The 23,464-nt window shown below is 30.8% G+C and overlaps 2 protein-coding genes across 8 annotated transcripts; one reads left to right on the forward strand and one right to left on the reverse strand.

Moving 5' to 3' along the window:
• Positions 1-793: 793 nt before the first annotated feature.
• LOC124500486 (uncharacterized) lies at positions 794-22,979 on the reverse strand. Of its 7 annotated transcripts, XM_047064569.2 has the most exons (9): positions 20,098-20,189; positions 19,895-20,028; positions 11,263-11,380; positions 7,152-8,439; positions 2,839-3,336; positions 2,596-2,771; positions 2,305-2,479; positions 1,362-2,186; positions 794-1,286 (listed from the first exon to the last, which is right to left on the reverse strand). In XM_047064569.2, the coding sequence occupies exons 4-9, from the start codon at positions 7,685-7,687 to the stop codon at positions 1,229-1,231; spliced, it is 2,268 nt and encodes a 755-aa protein (XP_046920525.2). In that variant the 5' UTR covers positions 7,688-8,439; positions 11,263-11,380; positions 19,895-20,028; positions 20,098-20,189; the 3' UTR covers positions 794-1,228. The 7 variants fall into 7 exon arrangements, with proteins under 7 accessions (XP_046920525.2, XP_075591971.1, XP_075591969.1 ...); XM_075735856.1 differs by lacking the exons at positions 19,895-20,028; positions 20,098-20,189 and adding an exon at positions 22,926-22,979; XM_075735854.1 differs by lacking the exons at positions 19,895-20,028; positions 20,098-20,189 and adding an exon at positions 11,652-11,976 and having other exon boundaries at positions 11,263-11,569.
• Positions 3,332-7,046, forward strand: LOC124500510 (uncharacterized). The gene has a single exon (XM_047064594.2). The coding sequence runs from the start codon at positions 6,263-6,265 to the stop codon at positions 6,971-6,973; it is 711 nt and encodes a 236-aa protein (XP_046920550.2). The 5' UTR covers positions 3,332-6,262; the 3' UTR covers positions 6,974-7,046.
• Positions 22,980-23,464: the final 485 nt, after the last annotated feature.

Consider the following 23,464-nt stretch of genomic DNA (forward strand, 5'->3'; position numbering starts at 1 on the left):
TTTGCATTTATAAATCACCGACCAATGTTACTTGTGTCTTGAATAATAGAAAAAGTTGGTCAAAGATTATTTCTTGTCCATGGATAGTTTTTTGCCGTTGCATTGTTAACACATCTAAATACGATGCTTTGTTTGACCTCGGTAATACTTCATGGTGGTAATATTTTAAGGATTTGTAATGTATCACAAAATCTGGCGTTGCGAACATTGAACTTGTTATGTAGTCGTTTGATGAATGGAGAGGATTAAAACAGAAATGACCTAGCTAACCGACGTGATCTATTAATCGACTTTGAGGATGATTTTTATTTGATGGTTTCTTGCTATGTTGTTAGCCAAAATTTACAGCTATTAATCATATGACCGGATGTACTATAATCGATTGATCTAATTGGTCAAATTCGATACTAATGTTGAATCGACAACAGGTTATGATCATAAATATGAACATTGATTCTTAAATGATGAACTAACAATCTAATTGCCAAAGTTTTTACCGTTTTTAATGCCAGAAGCAGATGGACAACTAAAAACATGATTGATGTTGCTCATAACACATCACTACATTATTTCTAGTAATAATAATAATAATATAATTTTGTTGATGATGAAATATTTACCAATTTGCTACTCATCACTGGAAATAGAATAATTATGGACCACAAATGGCCTATTTTGGACAATCATAATAAATCCATATAATAATATCAACAGGAAAAATATTACGGGCTTTTTTTGGGCATTTACTTGTCATTGTCGAAATAAATGAAACCATTCATTAACAAATCAATGATTAACGATTGGCAATTTTATTTTATTTTTTTCATTTTAAAAAAGTTCAACAACAAATTTTTAATTGATTCCCATATTTCAATGATGATGATGATGATGATGAAAAGAAAAGATTAATAAATCAATCATTAAATATAAATCAGCCTAGTTATTGTATCAACAATATCTTAAGGGTAAGAGATGAAGATATCGATGATGTGTATAAGGCCGTGTTTTATCAATTTATTTGCTTGAAAACACTTTGATTATATTGTTGTTATTCTTATCATCACGATGATTCGAAAATCTATGGAAATCCTCATATTTCTCTTACATCAAAAAGAAAAACAAATTGTACGTGAAATTATTGTCAATAGGCGCCGAAATTTTTCGAAACCAAATTATGGCGACATCTATTGGATAGGATCCAAAATAACCATTTTTGAATTTTTTTGTTTTAAACAGAAACAGGGTCAGTGTTTGGTGGATAATCGTCCATTATCACCGATAGTGATCTGATTTAGAAGGAAATTGGTTTTAGTTTTTTTTTAATTATTAATTAAGACAATTAAAACAAATATAATATATACTTTTCTACCAAACTTTGATGAAATTTAATGGGTTGAATGTTTGATAGCGAAATGTTCATCTTCAATGATTGTGAACCATTACTTTTATCACCATCACCACCATCAATCGGTTTATTATGGTTGCTATGAGTAACAAATATAGTAGGACAGGAATGATGATCATCGTCATATTTATGCTGTGCACAATGGTAATGATTGTTCAAATTGTTTCGTATTCTCGATCCAACAGCTGACGCTTCTGATTTGAGCCTGGTCATTCTCGATAACGACTGATCATTATCCTCAGAGAATAGATCGCTACTACGATCGCTACTAGTGTGCATATTACGTTTAGAACAGCAAAATTCAACTTTTTTCATTGTCTTCAATGGAGGCTGTCGTGGTTGAGTTGGCTGCGATTTTGGTTTGGCACGATGATGATGTCTGGTATTGATGGTCATCAATGAAACAGGCAGTGAAACATCCGACATGATGCCATTTGATTGATTTGTCCATGCTTTATTCATTCGATGCTCAAGCTGCTGAGATTGTGTCTGAATAGCTTGCGTTTGCTGTAATTGAAACTGTTGGCCAGCACTTTGCTGACTTAGCTTTGGACTTTGGTTACATTGCCGCTCCGAATGATGGAAATGTTGATGATGATGAAAATTGTTTCTATGTGGATAATAATGATAATGATAGTTTAGCATTCGCATTGGATTCGATTGTTGCTGGCGATTATGATGTTGATGATAATGCATGTTTCGAAATAATTTTTCACGTTTTTTGTTCTTCATCAATGTACAACAAGCACATTTCACATAGTATTTTAAATAATTCCTCATTCTTTGTAAAACATAAAAGAGTTGATCCATTTGTCGAATGTTGTGTGATTTATATGAGGATGAGAAAAAAAATTCAAATAAAAATGGAAATTAAACGTTTCATGTGTTATAAATAATACCTCCGATTCATGGCAAATAGGATTACAGGATTAAATAACGAATTGGCCATAGCAAACCAGTAGAAAGCGAGATAGATATGTTTGATGCCGGGTGTTTTGATCAAAGAAGGCCACCAATAAATCGAAATGAAATACGAATGATAAGGCAACCAACATAACGCAAACACACTAATCACTATTCATTCCAATTGTTTTAAAATAATAATCAGACATACATGAAAAAATTTAGTTTGAAAATGAACTAATTATTTCAAGTTGGAAAATTATTCATTGGGGAATAATAATGCTTACCGCAAATCAATATGCAGACAACTTTTCGTTTGGAACGAATCAATATATTCTGTGGTACAGTAGTGTGTTCGCCAATCAATTCTCGTGGCCATAATACACGAGACATTAGGGCCAAGGCTACAACCATCGTCAAAACTGGTATCACATAGAAGAATACCAAAAAAGCCATGTTGTATCTAAAAAATAAAAAAGATCATCTTATCATCGAAATGAAAACAATTAATTTATAAGGGAGTAATTTACAAAAATTCGTATGTTGAAAATCCGGAAACACCATCAGGCCATCTCATTATGCATAGTGTTCGGACAAAGACATGTGGTCCATGACCCAATGGATCGATGGATTCATTTTTCGCACTGGTCGTTGTTGTGGTCGTTGTCATTGTCGTTGTAGATGTTGTCGTCGATTGAAACAATTGATTGGAGAGATAATTTAATGTAGCATTATCAACAATGGTATTGAATACACTGGTTTCCGTTGTTGATAAAAGATTCATTGTGAATAGCCATGATTCATTGGTTGAATTATTATTAGATGATTTAAATGGTAATAACGAAAGTTCGTTATGTTCGACCTCATCAAAAGTTTCTGCTGATAATGATTGCATGAGTTCTTCAGTATCCGAGTATAATAATGCGGGTAATGAGAACAATATTGATGAAGCCCATATGGTACCTATTGAACAGAAGAAACGGCGTTTTGTTTGCCGTGGTTTCAACGGATGCACAATGGCATAGTATCTATCACCACATTTCATGCATGAAAAAAGAAAAAAAAATTATGCAACATTATTGTCATTGATTATTAATCAATAGAATCGATATTGTCTTTAAAAATAGACTGATCAATATGAAGTTGCCATTTCTCCTACATAAGTATCGATATAGAAATGCTTTCCTCATTTTTCCATCCTATTTTTCCAAGCAAAAGTTCGGACAATCCATTCAATCCAATCATTGATTGGTGTTTCTCAACCATAGGATCACCATAAACAATCAATACAAAATGATTATTGAGATTCCGGACATGTCCGGAATAAATCTGGTAACCCTACTTTTAGTCGACAATAAGGAATCACTATTTCACGGAAAAGAGATCGAACAAATAGCTACACTGTAATAAATGATTTTATTTTCACTCTTTGACTGGTTGATTTCAACCTAATGAGTTTTATAGAGAGAAAGATTTTACAAAATCTAACTGTCATAATAACAGTAAACCACAAAACTATCATTAAGCGTATCATGCTGTTATGTTGTTGCAATAGAATGTTCAAGTTATAACTCATAATTTCAACTTAAATTCAGGATTTATCATAAAATTAGTTTTTATTCTTTATCCATTCGTTCATACTACTAATTTCATTTTCTATTACACAATAACCATGTTGATTGAGCTACTCTTTTTGTTTCTTTTCATTCATCAATCCCTTATTAGTGAACATGAGGAGGTCGTTTTTTATCCTTTTAATGGAATCAAATTTTGTTGTTAAAAACGATGCTAAAGCTATGCTAATAAAATCAAAAATGCAAACAAATGTTTTATTGTTGCAATCCAACATAGCTCATCATTATATATGCACTCAGTTCATTGAAAGACACGAACAAAAAGAGAAATAAAAAGTGAGAGTGAAGCTTGATTTTACATGAGCTTTTTTTTGTTCCAAGATGCTGTAATGATTTTGTCCTTGTTGTTGCCATCCAAGAAGCTAGTTTCTACTTCATATTCTTATTAGAAATTTATTCATGCATTAACATTCATTTGAGTATTAAACATCATCTTTTTCATTAAAAAAAATGGTGACCAATTATATATTATTTCTATCATCATCGTATATTCCAAATTTATTTGAAATCTAACAAAGATAAATCTTCATGATAAAACATGACTTTATATAGAAAAAAACAAATGAAAATCCTGTCAAAAAGAATCAACAAGAGGAAGTTACCTTGTTTCTTTTTCAATTTCTTACGTTTTGAGTTTAGGGGTGTTTGTTCTAACTAAATATAGAAATTACGATGATTCTAATTAATTTTTGACAACAGCTGTTGTTGTTGTTGTTGTTGAAATCGATAAAGAATAGCCAATACAATTGGCATTCTACTTTTTCAATTTCAATGATTTGCTGTTTCGTTTGTCGTGACGCTTTTCTATCCTCGTGATGATTAATATTTTTTTTTCGTAAAAGTCATAGTTATGATTGCAAAACGTTGTCGTTATGGCATTCATATCCTGTGACGACGAAATCCTAAACAATGTACGATTGTAACAAATCGACAACGTATTATTCATGATGACATTGGTAAGCATAGCAATCATGGCTATTGATTACAATCATTCTCTATTTTTCCTATCTGTTTATAGCGTACATTTTTCTGTTGTTTTGCATTATGTATGAAGGAAATCTTAGTTGCTTATAACTTAGCTAATATCTTTGTGAGGTTTTCATGATCAATGACGACCACATATTTATAAACAAATATATAAACACATCAACAACAACATCAATTATCACGGTTTATATCTTTCTTTCACTAACATTCTTCTCATACGATTAAATTCTTTAGTAAAGTATAAATCTAAAACGACGAAATAGACATAAACCTCAAGACAACAGTAGTGGTAGTGGTGGTAGCGGAAGCATCAATAACTTTGTTCCATTAGAAACAAAACAATAGAACGGCTCAACAAGGATTGATTGTCTCAAGAGAACAAGAAACATTTTCTACGACGCCATATACATGAGAGCAATAATCATCATCATCATCATCATCATTGTCAGCCATTACAAGCATTATATGTATAGATTGGGCGCTTTTTGTCGTGAATCAAATTGCTCGTCGTTATCATTGTTTTGTTTGCTTCGTACTATTGATATTGATATTGTGTAGATAAACTTTTGAATCTTATTATCTGCTTTCATTATTATCAAATTTTTTTTTGTTTGATATCAACCTAATATATTGTTGTCGTCATCGCCATTTTCAATATATACATCAAAATAACGTCATCGACATAGCTTAAAATCGACATACCCGAGGAAAATCGCCAATCATACAATCAGTTACAAAGAATAAAAACGTCACAACCAGAAGAATCGTTTCCTCTGTCATTTATTCGATTCTATTATTTTTTTTTTTGGCCTCTTCATCATTTTTTGTTTGTTTTCCTGATTCCTTTATAATTTCACCGAATCGACACAACTTTTCTACCTTTTACTTTACGCCAATAATCTCTTGAGAATTTTTTCATCTTTTTTTCACGTATTTTTTTCTGCTTCTTTCAATTAAAAAGAAGGACATATCAAAAAAAACTTTTACTGATTAAAATGGCTATCAAAGCTGCTGTCCGAATACAACGACAACAAATCGTTCCGGAGCAACAATTCTATGGGGAAGATTTTATACTGATCGATCATCACAACTGTCATCATGATGGGCAGCAGCAAATCAATACAGGCAATCGTAATTCATTTATTTGTCGGATTAATAGAACTGGAGAAGACGATATTCTGTCTGATGTTTCATCTAATCGAAACGTATTATAGGCCAATAATTAATCAATTACCATTATCGAATAATAAGAATAGCAATAAATCAACGATAGACATCAACAGACAACTTGATCGAACTACAACCGGCAAGGAATGGTATTGCCGAATATCGAATGCCATCAAAACGTATTTATGGTCTCCAAAAAGCATACAAAAGACAATTCGATAAAAAATTTGACAGAGCTGCCATACTTTTAAGTGATAATTGTTATTTACAATTTCATCGTAATCACATTGATTGGCAACTAGTGTTTGCTCCAATATCGGGCTTTCCTTGCTGCCGGCAATCGAATACAACTTTAGCAAAGCAATTGGATTTTGATTCATTGTTTGATATTGAAGATGCCATAACACAATCGGCATATTTGTTGGCTAACGCTCGTCAGCATTCTCAATTAATTGACAATCTAATCCTAAACAATGCTGAGACAAATAATGGATCAAATGATATTGAAAACGATGGCAAACAACCTTATCGACCATCCAGTCAATATGAACTAATTATGAAAGATGACTATGATGATTTCACAAGATTAGTCAAAATGATAGAAAAACTTGTCAAAATTAAAAGCGAACAAATGAAAGAATGTTTAATGATAAGTGAACATCAAAATAAACCAAAAGAATCATTAGGTCTGCTGGACGCTTGGCTTTTTTTCAAACGAAAGTCGAGATCGTTTGATCAAACAGAAAATGAACATTGCCATGAATACGATGTTAGTCAAGTTCAAAATCTAATTGAAGATTTGCGAAAAGAAATTGCTTCTTGGGAAGAATTGATAGATGTAATCAATATTTTAAAATGCTCACCATCATTGCAATGATGATGAATTTTGTTTTCATTTTCATATAAATTTTTTTTTGTAATAAATACTCTATAAAAACTCATGAAAGAAACTTTTCAATTATAACGGAGGAGAATTTTAAGCAGAAGCTTATTGCTTGTTTTATATAGGAAGCAAATTTCTTGAATTCAAATTTCAAAAATAACAAATGTCTTACCGGTCTATAGAAATCAACATCATGGTCGATACGGATGAAACAATTGTCAGATTGGCGATAAAATTATTGGCAATGCAATAAATTTTGCCGAAAGGCCAATGTTGGTGTAACATGAATACGAAATTAAAACTAGCATTGAATGTAACAGATAGGAAATCCGATAGTGTCAAATTCATCAAATATTGATTCATAATATTACGCATCAGTGGTTTTGTAGCTATAATCCAGATGATTAATAAGTTACCGATGGCAGCCAATATGACCATTGGATAAAATAACAATGACCAAAGTAATGTTTCCAGAAAGGAAGCCTCCAAACTTGATGTTGCCGTTGGTGATGTTGAAGCCGATATCGAATAAGTCGGAGTAGATGTAGTAATTATATTGATCGCAGTAGCAGCGGTTGTATCAGTTTGCGATTGTCGATCCAAATTCACTGGAAATTGACTATTTAAATAAAATTGCTCCATAACATTATTCAAATATTGAATAGTAGACGATGCGTTGACAATTGGTTTTTCATTAAAAATGGACATTGTCGTTTATGATGTTTTTTATTTCGACTAGAAAACTGCTAACGAGTAGAATAACAAAATGATCATAAAATAAAATTGAACAATTTACTCGTACCATAAACGAAATAGCTAAAAAAAAAATTCCTAATGATCTAAATTTGTCTCTTGTTTTGATGATGGTGATAAGTTTATTCAGTTAACGGCCATCGTTGATTATGATTGAATTCGGATAATAATAATGTGGTCACAGACGTCAAATGTTTCAAGTGACAAGAAATTTTCTATTTGTTTGATTCTGAGACACTTGTGACAAAGTAAGAATTGAATTTCTGACTTATAAGAACTCGAGACAATTGAAATGTAACATGGATATGCAGAAAAACACATCAATAAGGGCTGAGATGTTTGTATATATATATTAAATTTATGTCATGACTTATGATGATAACTTTGCACATTTAACATCTATGGCTTTCAAGTGTGAAGGTAGGTTTTTTTTGTTTGTCAGCTGGACAAATGAACATATGATTTGATAGAAATGATGATGATCATGATGGCCATTATAATTTGATTTGATTTTTTTTGACTATATCAATTATTAATTAATTGATGGTAAGTCGACTAACACGAGTTTAAACTAGATGTTACTATCGCTGAGTTGTTTGTTTATTGTTTAAACATAAAGTTTGCTTGAAAGCTGATTGACCAAACAATAATTTTTATGACGAATCAATACAAGGAAAATTATTCATGAATGTTGATTTTTCTTTGGCCTGATGGAATAAATTGGAAAATTAAAATAAAATGTGTATAAGTATATTAGAAATATATGGCAAGAATGGGCATTCTAGGATAAAAAAATGAAATGAAACCACTTGATACGGCACGCAGAGACACGTCATAATAAATTTATCCATACAGCCACCAACATGATTGATATGATGATTTTCATTCATTCATCTATTCTATCTAGCTAGTCAACATAACTGGAGATGAAAATCGATTTAAAACATCGCGGATCAATGATTTAAATGGATGTTTGCTGCATTCAGGCTCTTGATCCAGAATTAATCTGATAACAATAGCGACATTTTTGAATCATGATTGATGAACATTGTAACACAAAAGCGAACAAGCAAACTGGCCTTATGTATCTATAGCTGTTAACAAGTAATAAAATTATTACTGCATTTGTAATATATTCTATAGAACAAAGATCATAAACAATCATGAAATTATGTATTCAGCCTTGTTATTACATGGATTAAGGCGAATGTTACTTGTTGTCTATCAATCATTTTCAGCATCAAAATTTTCATCAGAGCCCAATCTTTTTCATTTGTTTCCTGTATACACTTGTGAAAAAAAATAATGCCTAAAAAAACAATCAAATTGAATGATTTTGGCTATGGGAATATTGTTGAATATGAATATGATTCTGTGGAATCGAATGTAAACATATAAAAATCGAATTGTGAGGAAAAGAAATACTCAAAGGTAGTATACCTGATATGAGACATGGGGAGAAAAACAACCAAAACAAACAGAAAATTCTATAAAAGGGAAATTTTTAGAAGGCGATATCGAAATTGTAATGTTTGTTTGGTTCATCAAATATTAACCATACATTAGTTGTTCATTGTCCGTTTTTTAAATTTTGTCTCCTTTTGCTATCGGGCTTTCCTTTTATTTGTAAAAATATTTCCGCGAAAATTCGTGAATGAATGAATGAAAATCACAAAATTCAATGTATCTCCTTTATAATCCGATTTGAAGAATTTAGTTGTGTACATTTATAACAAGAGCAGTCTATTGTCCTAACACAAGTGGAATCCAACATGGCCACCACCAGCGAACACGGGTATGCTGTGCTGCCTTAGAAAAGACCAAAGCGCGTCTTATTGACGTGTTTCATATCTCAAAATGTCACAAGTAACCCACCAAAATATTGTTACAGTAGATGACAAAGAGAATGTTCATTTTTCAAATTATTCACGCTCAAATCGACAATCATCGTTTTCACATTCATATACATTGGTCTTTGCTTTCGGATATCCCGGAGATTCATCTAATTTTTCATTTGCCAGATTTTAACCACCGTCATTGCACAATAAGAAAAAATGGAAAGTGAATTCCGTTACTTACTAGGCCCAATTCTGAATAGAGACTCATTCAATCTCTGTAATCGCAATTATAAAAGTCCAATAGTGTTCATTGTTGTCGATTAGATCAAATTTCGCTAGCGTAAAGACGTCATCAACACATCGTTTCTAGATTGAACATTTTGAAAAACAGGTTTAATAAAAATATACTTTTGATTAAAATGAAAAGTATATCCATGTTATTACTGTGGAAACCTTACAATGAATTCTTGAAGAATAAAATAAATTTCGTGGCTAATATGCAACAAATTATGATTCGTATGTATCTTGGTTAAACCTAGATACCACCCGGGGTTAGACAACAAAACATAATCTCAGTATTTCCTGGTGATTATTACCAGAGTTGCATTCACGCACGAATGACGATTTTCTGATGAATAAGATCGATACGTTTGATATAAACTAATTATCGAGCAAATATGATATATTTTATTAAAAAGATATATTTTCACTCCATAGGAATTTCGCTCAACCCAAATATTGAGACAACCGTTAGGAATCGGCTGCCAAATATGGATTTGTTTTGTCAATGTGGTTTGTTTTTTTTGCGATTGAATCTCAAATTGACAGTTATTAAGAATTGATCGTGTGAGGGAGAGCTATCATTGTCTTCCCACCGCTTTCCATAACAAATGGGCCAACATTTTACGATAGATTTGTTACTCATAAAATTTCACGTTGAAAAGTGAGCAAATTTAAACTGAATTCGTCTTCCATCTTTTTCATCTATCTATTTATTAATATGTGTGTATACACAGCATAGTATATAGCCGGTATTTGAAATTGGAAGGACCGACAATGTTGGCATTTTTTGGTGTTATTTTTCAATTTTTTATCGGGTTCGAGAAAGGAAACTACATCAAAATATAGTCCGAAGGTAACAAAAATCACATGAATAGAGTCTATGAGAATATTCATATTTAGAATGAAAGGAATCCGTTCGGGAAATTTCATTTTTTATGAACTGTTTATATTTTTGGAACACTATTAATAAATAGTAAATCTTGACTTTATTATCGAACCATTTTTTTAAACAATGAAAATGTCTACGGTTTTTTTTATTATAGAAATAAACCCCTATACCTTTATAAATAGGGGTAAAAATTTATATACAAAAATAATAAATTAATTAGTTAATGTCTACGGTACTGTGGTTTCGAAACAAATTTTAATTTTTTGCCCGAATCAAAAAAAGATGATCTGATAGTCGATTTAATACAAACAAATATTGACATTCAGTTGTAATAGATTTGATTAAAAATAATCCGCTTAGGATGAGTAGATAGGAATTCAAAAATGCAATAAAAACAAGAGTTTAAAATAATTCAGGTATATTTTCGGATTTGCCATTAATAAAAACGAATATAACACACATATAAGACATATATAAATTTTCAATTTGGAAATCACAAGAAAAAAGATTAAAATAAATACCTGTTAAATGTATTTAAGAAGCGTCACAAATATAAATTATGGATGACCATTCCAATGTTATCACTGGTGTTGAAAGATGCTGCATTGGATTCAAGTTTAAAGTTTCGAGTAAAAAAATCTAAAAGTTGAAAAAAAGACAGAATTACATCTGAAAAAAATCCGATTTGCTCATAAGATTTATATATAATGTTTGTATGGTGTCATATTTGGTGATAGCGGACACAACACTAAAATATTTGAAAAAAATTGATTCTAACTTTGAAACGTGATTAGCAAGAAGAATAATCGGCCAATTTTTTATTTTTATCTTTTGTTTAATGAACCGAGAAATAGTAAGAAAAAATTCTTTTAAAAACTTGGTATTTATGGTGTTTATTAATCAAACGAACAATCAGTATGATGACAATTACAAAGAAAAAATCGAATTGGTAAAATTATCGGTTGAAAACCAGCAGCAGCTGTAGCATCAGCAACAATAACTTTTAATGAATGAGTATCAAATTGACGGATATCCATCGATCAGTGGATATTTTTCCAATTGTTTTCGATAATTTAACATTTGCCATATCAATCAAATAGGAAACGATGAAATAAAAGCTTTATATGAATGATGAAGATGGTCAACACTTGAACACTTGAAAAGCAATCGGCCATTTATAATTCATGATTATCAATGACCATCATAACCATCAATAGTAAAATATTGCTGAATTGTCCATGATTGAGCTCATCACTTTTTTTATATTGATATGAGAATGAAGAATCAATGTTTATGAAAATTTCCTCGTTTATGATGTTGATAATGAAGGGGTAATGAGAATTTCTTTTTTTTGATTCATTCGTATAAATGAAAGTAGTAAATAGTAATCATTCAAAATGGCTTGACTAATTAAATTGAAAATGAAACGATGTAACTAGAAATGAAAATCAAAACAGAATGGCTGATTTTCTGGAGGCTATCTCAAGAAATGTGAGACGGACACAATGAATCATGAATCAACCAGAATTATTCAGGCTTGGCGCGCGCCGTTTTTTTTTCTTTCTCTCTGATTCATGATTAGCAACACATGCGCGCTTTAGGAGAACAAAGAATCATCATTCGTTTTGAAAAGACTCAAAAAAGAATAAAAAAATATTTTTCAAAAATTTTTTCATGTCATAAAAAACATTACCAGTTATCAAATAAATACAGACAGACAAACAACAACGAAAACTGGAAACTTTTCCAACTTAACCAGAATCGGAATGAAAACATTCAATCAATGATGATCAATCAAAGAGCCTATGAACAATAAATATTCCAAGTGTTTATGTGAAAATAATGGAAAAAAGCTCTAAATTTTCTATGCAAAAAATGAAAAATCGAAATGACTGGTTAAGAAGATATTTCTTTATTTTTGTTTTGCAATATTTTTTTTAAATAAAATTTTCGTAGAATTTCACAAAAATAAAAGAGCAAAAAAATGTCTAGTAATTATTTTTTCAATTCGGATTTTTTTTTTGTTATATGTTTTCAGTTGAAAAAACTAATTTATTATGATGGAAATAAAATAAAGTAGAGGACTTGGGTACAATTTTTTGCGTCAAGGATTAAAACTTGAATCGAGAAACAACGTAGCAAATAGAAAAAAAGAATCATTTGTTCACATGAACACGTACGATAACCAAATGACAATCAAAGTTCAATGCGTCAATAATTGATTTTTTTCTATTTGGGTTTCGTTTTTTTTGGGCTCAAGAAAATTCCCAAAACTCAATTTAAAAGCCACTCATGATTGTTTTTTTTCCATACTTGGACAAACGTTGTGTAATAATGACAATTTTTTTTGTCCGGGCATTTCATATTTCACGAAAAATAGATTTCTTTCTCATAGTTTTTTACAATTACCAGATGAAAAGTTTGAATACAAACCAGAAAAAAAAGAATTGACGATTTGTAAAGAAAATAATGATAACAATCAATCGACTTTCTTGTTATAATTCCCTTTTATTCTTAAAAGCGTGTTTGTATTAGTAATTATGAAATCAGAATTTTAGTATGAAAAATGGTCAAAATATTTGATCAGAATAAGAATGATGACGATTATTGTCGTAATAATAACAATTTCGTTGAAATTCGCGATAATACGTGCGGAATGAATAAAAATAGATTGCAAATTTAAATAGCAAATGAATTAAATTCCGTTGGCTGCTAAAAATTGCGGAAACAATATACAGTAATGATTCAACCATGATACATTGATGTAATAATCGATAAAACAAAAATGCCATTGATGGACTATTAACAGTTACTTTGACTAAACGAATTCAATGAACTAGTATCAGAGTCAATATAATCAATAAAATTGAATCGAAATCAATAAAAAGGACTAATAATGTTGGTGTGTGTGTTTTATGAAGACTCACATATCAAGCAAAACAAACAAACAAATATTTTTGAGATTAGAGTTTAGAGAGAAAAAGAGATGAATAGTTGAATTTGTAGATGAAAAAAGAAAGAAGGAAATTCTTTTACAAACAAAAGAATCGGTAAAAAAAAGTCCGGAAAAAATTCAATAAAAAATACAAACTAGAACTTTGCAAGCTATTGATAATAGTTGATAATGAATAAATAGTATTGATTTTGCCATGGAACAAATGGCAATTATCTGTTGGACCAGGAAAATTTGGTCTAATCTGTTTATCTATTACTTTGAGTCCTTCTAAAAATCTAGCAGAATTTAAATATCTAATCAATGATATGATCATTTCAAATAGTAAATGGATCTGGGTTTGTAAACAATTCAACTTGGTTTTAGGAAACAAATTAATTTGAAATTAATGAATACAAGTTTTATTGACACATATATAGTCAATATCGACAATTAAATGGATTCAAATGAATAAAAATAGAAATTTATTGCCAGTGAACAGACAATCATTAAAGTGGAGCATTGGACCTATTGCAATTTAATAATATCCAATCGAATAGGAAAATCAATGATTCCAATCTGAACTTTTTCATAAAAAAAATTCAGTATTCGAAATACCTGATTTGTTGAAAATGGATTATATTCCGGTAGTTATACAGACTATTCGACCTGATTTCAAACGAATCAACTTTTAAATCATCATCTGACGTTAATGTTTAATTGGTTGACAAATGTCAAGTTATTCTGTTGTATTGATGAAAATATTGATTTGGTTATAATTCATATGAAAGGAACTGAACCATAATATTCAAGATATTCCAAGGCTCCAGTTAGGAAAAGTTAATCCCTTTTAAATGATTGTTGATTCGTTTTTTTTCGACCAAAAATCTAAACCAAATTCAATTTTTATATAAAGAATATGAGAGAAAAACAATCGATGATGATAAGTTCTATTCAAAGTAACAATTGCAAGTTGCTTGATAAGGAAATAATTCCACAAAAAAATCAGTAAAATCACAAGCGAAAACTTTTTCCTTATAATATTATTATTTTCCACCAACACAAGTAGTTAAATAATTTTTGTTTCACAATCTTAAGAGATTTATTCGAATGTTTGTAGAGCTAAAAAAATTATTTACCTCAAAATACTTTATAGCCATCAATTTGTTTTCGACAACAAACAAAGGTCAATGGATATATATTCTATAATAATTATAAAAAATGTTATATATTCAGAGTCGGATAAAGGAAACTTAGCAAATCTAATCAGTAATGCTTGTTATGATTGATCCTATATATATTAAAATTAATCTGGTGTGTATTCGATAAATCGGTGATAAAATTTGCGGAATACATTTCAATTAGTAACTTGAAATGTTGCCAGATTGGTGGTTGTGTACGAAATGAAAATTCTAGAATGGTATAACCATAACATTGTTTTTATATTTGTGTGAAAAAGTTTACAGTTTACCATACTATTGTATCAAAGGATTATGGCCATCAATAACAGCCAATAGAAATAAAAATTCAGAAATCTCAATCGATTGCTACAACGACGACAACAACAACAAGTTGATCATAATCCTTGATTATAGATGATGGTGGTTACCACATAAAATTGAAAACAATAACAACAACAACAATTACTGGTTGTGGTGTATGTGTATCTTTATTATCAGCGCCGAGCCGTGGCTGTTGGGCGCCCTTGTGCAAAAAAATTTCGTCGCCCCTTGTCCAAAAAAAATTTTACGCATAACGTAAGAGGGTGTAAAATTTTTTAAGTGTGTACAAATTAAGGCGCAGGTAAAAAAATTGTCATTGTTATTTGAAAATAAAATTAATAAATTAAAAAGTGATTGATTGCGGTTTTAAATGTGGTTCATTAAGAACTTGAATTCATTATAATTTAATTCTACATTATTTTTTTTTTGAAAAAAATCAAAATTACAAGTTTCCAAAAAAGTTTCGCTATAAGTTTGTTAGTAAGTCTGAATATTCGTAACTCGGGTGTTCATAAGTAGAGAAAGAAAAATCCAACCTGAAACGAACAAAATAGAGAGAATGACAAATCAATTGCCAACTATATAGCTAAAGTTAAATGTCCATTCTGAATGGTACAAATATATTAATAAGTGTTGTAAAATTTAATTGAAATACAAATGTCAGGGAAATCATAACAATCACAAAAATGGATATCAAAATTAATCATTAAAGATCCGATCATCAAAGGATGTGAGAAACATCAGAAAACATCGATATGGAAATTTTAATAAATGTAAAAACATCCTATCATGAATACAACAAATGATACATTACTAAAATAGTAATGTGGCATTTGAACATCCGATTGTGAAAACAAAATAAATTATGAATTTCAAATTATAAAAGCTAATCTAAAAAGAATAATAAAGTACGATAATTTTACTTGTGAATGTTGTGTGTAACGTCGAATAATTTGATAAAAGAGCAAGATTATCAAGTTTGCGTGAAAATCTCAAAATAATTATCGTCAAAATAAATTATGAAGTTAAAATTATAATTCGTGAAAAAATAAAAAATTGCAGCGACAATAATATATAAATAAAATGGCATGATAATGATATTGAACAAGAAGCAAAAATCATCACACGATTGGATTTTCTAGAAACCATGAAATCGAAATTAAGGAAAAAAATTACCGAATGTCACAAAGATATTAAAAATAATACGTTTTCGAATACTGATTTAATTGTGAAAACACATAAATTGAATGAGGCCATCATTGAATAAAATGAAGAATTGACGAAAATCGAGAAAATGGCAAGTCCAAACTAACACAATCAATTCAGAATTCAAAATTCAAAATCGAGAAAACATCAAATCCAACCTAACACGACCAGTTCAGAATCGAGAAAATAACAAGTCCAAACTAACACAATCAATTCAGAATTCAAAATTCAAAATCGAGAAAACATCAAATCCAACCTAACACGACCAGTTCAGAATCGGGAAAATAACAAGTCCAAACTAACACAATCAATTCAGGATTCAAAATTTAAAATCGAGAAAACATCAAATCCAACCTAACACGATCAATTCAGAATTAAGAAAATGACAAATCCAACCTAACACAATCAATTCAGGATTCAAAATTCAAAATCGAGAAAACATCAAATCCAACCTAACACGATCAATTCAGAATTAAGAAAATGACAAATCCAACCTAACACAATCAATTCAGAATTCAAAATTTAAAATCGAGAAAACATCAAATCCAACCTAACACGATCAATTCAGAATTAAGAAAATGACAAATCCAACCTAACACAATCAATTCAGAATTCAAAATTTAAAATCGAGAAAACATCAAATCCAAACTAACACGATCATGGGGAAAATTTTCGAAGGTATTATTGCTCGTCGCTTACAATTTTTCCTTCTTTCTAATAAAAAATTATCTGGCAACCAATTCGGTTTCATCCCGCAGAAATCTACTGAACAAGCATTATATCGAATTAGCAATAAAATCAAAGCCATTTTTGAAAAGAAAAGTTTTGCTATTCTGGTTTCTTTGGATATTACGGGTGCGTTCGACTCGGCTCGTTTTGATCTCATTTTGGAGCAATTAAGACATTTTAACATTCCACCTAATTTGTATGCCATCTTATTCAATTACTTTTGTGACAGATGGGTGGAATTACCCCTTATTGGAACATCGGCCGTGAAACAATGCTCTGGTGGTTGCCCGCAGGGTGGGAAAATTTCCCCGTTATTGTGGAATATATTAATTGACAAATTGTTAAAATTGCCTTTGCCACACAATTGTCATCTACAAGCTTATGCGGATGATTGTCTGATTTTTTGTGAACATCCGAACGCTGATAATTGTACTTGGCTTGTTAATAATTGTTTAGAGATTATCTATGAATGGGGATTAGCCCATGGACTAACTTTTAACCCTTCCAAATCGGAAGCTATGATTATTACCAAAAAGAGAAAATTTAACATTCCATCGATATTTTTAAACGATCAGGCTATAGGACTTGTTCCTTATATCAAAATACTTGGCTTAGTCGTTGATTCGAAACTCTCTTGGAGCCATCATATCGATTATATTTCTTCCAAAGCTACTAAGATTTTCAATATTATTAAAAGAAGATTCGGTTCACTTTGGGGCTTGTCTTTTGATGTACTCCGCACCATATATTTACAGGCTATTGAACCGATGATCCTATATGCTTGTCCGGTTTGGCATAAACATGGTACAAATATGAAACGATTATTGAGAATACAAAGGTCATTCGCAATTGGCATGATCCGTGCCTACCGAACCGTCTCTTTGGAAGCCTCATTGATCATAGCAAACATTCCTCCTATTCATTTTAAATTGGATTACCTGGTAAAAATGTTTTCTTTAAAAAATAACTCGACCGCTATGGATTGTTCTTATGAATTTCCTATTGCTTATGATAATTTGATCCATCCAGGGAAAATCAATCTTTCGGTTACAAATGAAAATGATACTTGTTTTCAACATCAACATTATTATCATATATACACTGATGGATCCAAATTCGAAAATTATGTTGGTGCTGCGTTTGTTGTTTTTTCAGTCCATGAAAACCGTATACCATTTTTGAGAAAAATGTTTCGTCTGGATAATCGTTGTTCAATTTACCAAGCCGAACTTTTGGCTGTTGTTGAGGCTATAAATTGGGTTGTTGATAATAATGTTCCTGGCGTTAAAATTATGTCTGATTCTCAAGCTGTATTGTTGTCGATTCAAAAAATCTATTCTTCCAATAGGATGGTACAGCATATTTTTCAAAAAATCGTCAATTTTAATGGACATATTTGTTTCGAATGGGTTAAAGCGCATAATGGAAATTTTGGAAACGAATTAGCGGATTATTTAGCCAAAAGAGCTGTAGAATCGCCGATTTTGAATTACGATCTTTTGCCTTTATCCTTCTTTAAATATGAATTCAAAAAACAACTATATTGTGCCTGGAATGAGATTTGGACAACATGCTCTAATGGATCCACTACTAAAAAATTTTTTCCACTGGTAAGCATCAGATCAGGAATCAATCTGTCTCCCGATTTCATTCTTACCCAATTTCTTACAAACCATGGAAAATTCAACCAGTATTTAAACAGAATGCGAATCAAAGATCAATCGTCATGTTTCTGTGGTAATCCTTCACAAACATCTTTACATTTAATTTTGGAATGTGATCGTTTTGCAGCACAGAGATGTTTTTTCGCTTGTTACTGTTCTGATATGTCTAATTCTCTATCCAATATGTTGGATGAAAATATTAGAAAATATTTTTCAAATTTCCTTCTTTCTATTTATAATTGTTTATAATTTTTTGTTATATTTCTCATTTTTATTTTATTTTTTGTAAATCTTTATCAACTCCTATTTTAAGGTATAGGAGCGTTTTGCTTTTTCTAAATAAATAAATAAATAATAAACTAACACGATCAGTTCAGGATTCAAAATTCAAAATCGAGAAAACATCAAATCCAACCTAACACGACCAGTTCAGAATCGAGAAAATAACAAGTCCAAACTAACACGACCAGTTCAGATGGTTAGTTATTGGAATTAGTTACAAGAATTGGTTGGTTTCTATACCGTTTTTTAGATTTATTAAAAATTATTTTCAATGATGAATTGTGTTTTTCAAGATTCAGAGTTAAATAATGTTTGTTACATTTAATTAATTCGATATGTATCGGATGTTCTGCCATTGAAGATGAAAATATTTATTTTCAGAATATGTTGTTGTAATTTTAAACACAATAACATTAACAAATGATCATCAAAAAAAATTTTATCTGATTCGAAAAAATGTTGTAAAAGTCGATAATAATTCAAATTCAGTTTGGACTTGGTCTGAACTGGACAGTTCTGAACAGTTTGGACAGTTCTGAACTGGTCGTGTTAGTTTGGACTTGCCATTTTCTCGATTCTGAAATAAATGCTTTTTTTCATAAGGTGGGCCGCGAAAAATTTTAAAATCTCATACCGGGCCGCGTTCAAAAAAGTTTGGGAAACGCTGATTTATCTTACAAATATTCATCGGATCAAACATTCCTTATATGTTGATCATTTATCAGATTTAAAATTTCAATTAATGTTGCCTGTTAACCAATTTCATCACCCATTTTTATCTTTCAACTTCTTAAATAACGTTCGTAACCAAAATCATGATTTTCATATTTATACTGACTATTCAAAATTGGCTGGTCGTGTTGGATTTTCCAGGAGGAATTATTTGCAATTTTCCAAGCATCATTATGGTTGAAAAGAACAAACCGATCTGCAAGAATTTTTATTGATTCGTACTCTTCTGTTTTTGCAATTCTGAAAATAAATCATTTTCAACGAAGATATTGATGAGCAACCAGCAAAAAAAAACAAAATACGACTTACGTTGAGGCTTATATTAATTGATTTTATCGATAATTCACAATTTTCACAAATTTATAAATAAGAAAACAAATGAATTTTATTCGAAATCACCATAAAAACAAATCGGATAGAATAAATAGCACAACAGACACAGAACATATGTTCCGCTCTCTCAATGACCATATTCATACCTTGAAAGTAAATATGAATAATTTTAGAATTTCAATCACTTGTGTTATGAATCGTAATAATTCGACCAATTTTCGTATTTGAAATGAACCTTTGAAGTTTTATATGATTTTTTAAAACAAAAAATTTTGACATGGCAAATTGAATTTTTTCAATAAAATTGTTGAGATTAAGATCTATTCCACCTATTAAATCGATTGAAAAATTTCCATGGGTTAATCGAAAAAATCTTCTATCAAGAAAATATGTCTTTACAATTTTATAATTTCTTCTTTATTTTCAATTGTCGATTCAATTTTATATTTTTTTCTGCTTTTTTAAATTGTCGATGCAATTTTATATTTTTTCACAAATTATAATTTTCACTTCATAATTTATTTTGAGGATTATTATTTTTTATTATTTTTAGCGCCAATTAGTCGGCCAGGTTCTTGATGACTTCAACCGCATTCACATTCGGACGATAAGTTGACATTGATTCTGTAAAGATAGCTCTTAAAAAATCCATGGCCTGTAATGAATTGTACATTATGAAAATTAGGCTTAAAAAATTTCGCGATTTGCGATGTAGAAAAAAATTTTTTATAATTATCATTTGCATTGTTGAAATAGTTGGTTATTGACTTTTTTTACGAACCCAACACGACCAGTTCAGAATCGAGAAAATGGCAAATCCAACCTAACACGACCAGTTCAGAATTGGTTGGCGATGCTTTATTGATTACTTTCCCAATGATTGTAGTGGTTTCGATTTGCTCATCGCTGTCCACAGTGATATTATGGTCCCACACCACGGCATTTTCTTTTGTCACTTCATCTTGTTCGTTTAGGACTGCTAAACAATAATTCGTCATTTGTCATTTTCTCGATTCTGAACTGGTCGTGTTAGGTTGGATTTGATGTTTTCTCGATTTTAAATTTTGAATTCTGAATTGATTGTGTTAGTTTGGACTTGTTATTTTCTCGATTCTGAACTGGTCGTGTTAGTTTGGATTTGATGTTTTCTCGATTCTGAACTGGTCGTGTTAGGTTGGACTTGTTATTTTCTCAATTCTGAACTGGTCGTGTTAGGTTGGATTTGATGTTTTCTCGATTTTAAATTTTGAATTCTGAATTGATTGTGTTAGTTTGGACTTGTTATTTTCTTGATTCTGAACTGGTCGTGTTAGTTTGAACTTGCCATTTTATCGATTGTGAATTTTGAATCCTGAACTGGTCGTGTTAGTTTGGACTTGTCATTTTCTCGATTCCGAACTGTTAGGTTGGACTTGCTATTTCTAGAATCTAGCATAATGCTTTTTGTAAAACATTGATTAATAAAAAATTGTTTAAAGAAGAATTGTTTTTATTTGTTTATTTAATTATACTTATGTATAGTTTCACCACTATAACATTTCGAATCAAATTTTATTGTGGCACGTTGTAATTTTTTAAACGTTATTTAAAAAAGAATTTTTATGACTTTGTGGCACGGACATCAAAAAAGGTTCGCCATCCCTGATATAGTCGGTTAATTTTTCAATGTTGCTGAGAATACAAACAATATTACATGAAACAGTACGAAAAGCACGAATTGATTCTAGCAGAATTTGATGTTGGATAGAATTAAGCTTGTTTTTTGATTCGGTAATTAATTTATCAAATATCTATAAGTGATAGCATGGCGAACTTTCACCTTAATTGATATGATAAACAAACTTCGGTTTGCTTGTATCCGGTTATCCGTGGTGATTGAATGAAAATCTGAATAGAAACTTTGGTCACCAAAAGGGCGCCCATCGCGATTATCCATGACAATTTAATGAAAATCTGAATGGAAACTTTGGTCATCGAAAGGGCGCCCATCGCGATTATCCATGGTGATTGAATGAAAATCTGAATAGAAACTTTGGTCATCAAAAGGGCGCCCATTCCGATTAGTGACAGTTGTTTTAAAATCCAAAAAAAAGAAATTTACGGAAAACAAAAAGCAGTAAAAGAAAATTCCCAAGAAAAATGCAAAACAGCTGCTCGTTTTCGCTCCTGATGCTGTAAAATTAGTTTTAGAGCCAATATTTTTCAATTTTGGCGCCTCAGACTCTTTATTTTCTCATATCACTGCCTCGATGGCTCATTGGACAATTTTTATTTTTTACGAAAAAAGCGCCCCTAATGTCCAGGCGCCCTTGTGCGCCGCACATCCTGCACAATGGCACGGCTCGGCCCTGTTTATTATCTTGGTAACACACTTTTAAAAGATAAAAAACGTTTTTGAATAACTGCGTCATCTACTGGACGCAAAAGCAACCGTAGTTAGCATAAAGTTCTCTGATGGGCGGCTATAGCCTCCCATCTGTCGGCAGCTTAGAGCTTTAAGAAATTTTTAGATAACAGCGCCACGGCAATGCGTGGCCGGGCGAATCTAGTTTTTTTTTATATAAAAATACGGTCTCATTATTGGCGAAAAATGTGAAAATTGTTTTTAAACGAAAAAAAATGACAATTGAGATTGAGATTTACATCATCCCTTATCACTTATTATCATTGTCTGGGAAATGTTGTACACAAAAAAAAACTTCATTCGAGGACAATTGAAAATTGTATCACCTGCTTGCCTGAGGCATACTAAATGGTTTAATGTACTGCAACAAACAATTTTAATGACTTGAATGAAAATGTACCAGGTTTATTTTACTTGAAAATCATGAATGATAATACGAGACAAGATTTAAGAAACACCCTCTCTTATTAGATGGTTGTTGGTGGCACGCGACCGGAATACGATTTGTTGATGTTAATCGTTGTTCGAAATAAACGAATCGTCTTTAACGAACAGAGGTCAAATCGGGCGTTTGTTGTGATGTTGATGATTTAAGAACTGAATCGCCAGCTGAATTTAACTATTGAAGCAATCAATCTATTCTCTCCCCTCTTTTAAGACGATCAACAATGTTGCATGACAACAGCTGCTGCCCTCACACACACACACACACTTCATAATTGTATCATTTTAGCCTCAATTGACCTTATCATTGAACAAATTCATTGATACGTTTTTGGGTTCCATCTTTTCAGACTATGACCATTTTTATTTAGCCAATTTGAACACAATGTCAAATGAGATAATTAGGTAAAGATGTAAAAAAGTCAACTTGGAAAAAAATTGACATGAGGCACGATTATTTTTTATTTTTTCGTGTTTATAATCAAAACTAATTAC

This window comes from Dermatophagoides farinae, chromosome 2 (genome assembly GCF_024713945.1).
Source record: "Dermatophagoides farinae isolate YC_2012a chromosome 2, ASM2471394v1, whole genome shotgun sequence".
Lineage (NCBI taxonomy): Eukaryota > Metazoa > Arthropoda > Arachnida > Sarcoptiformes > Pyroglyphidae > Dermatophagoides > Dermatophagoides farinae.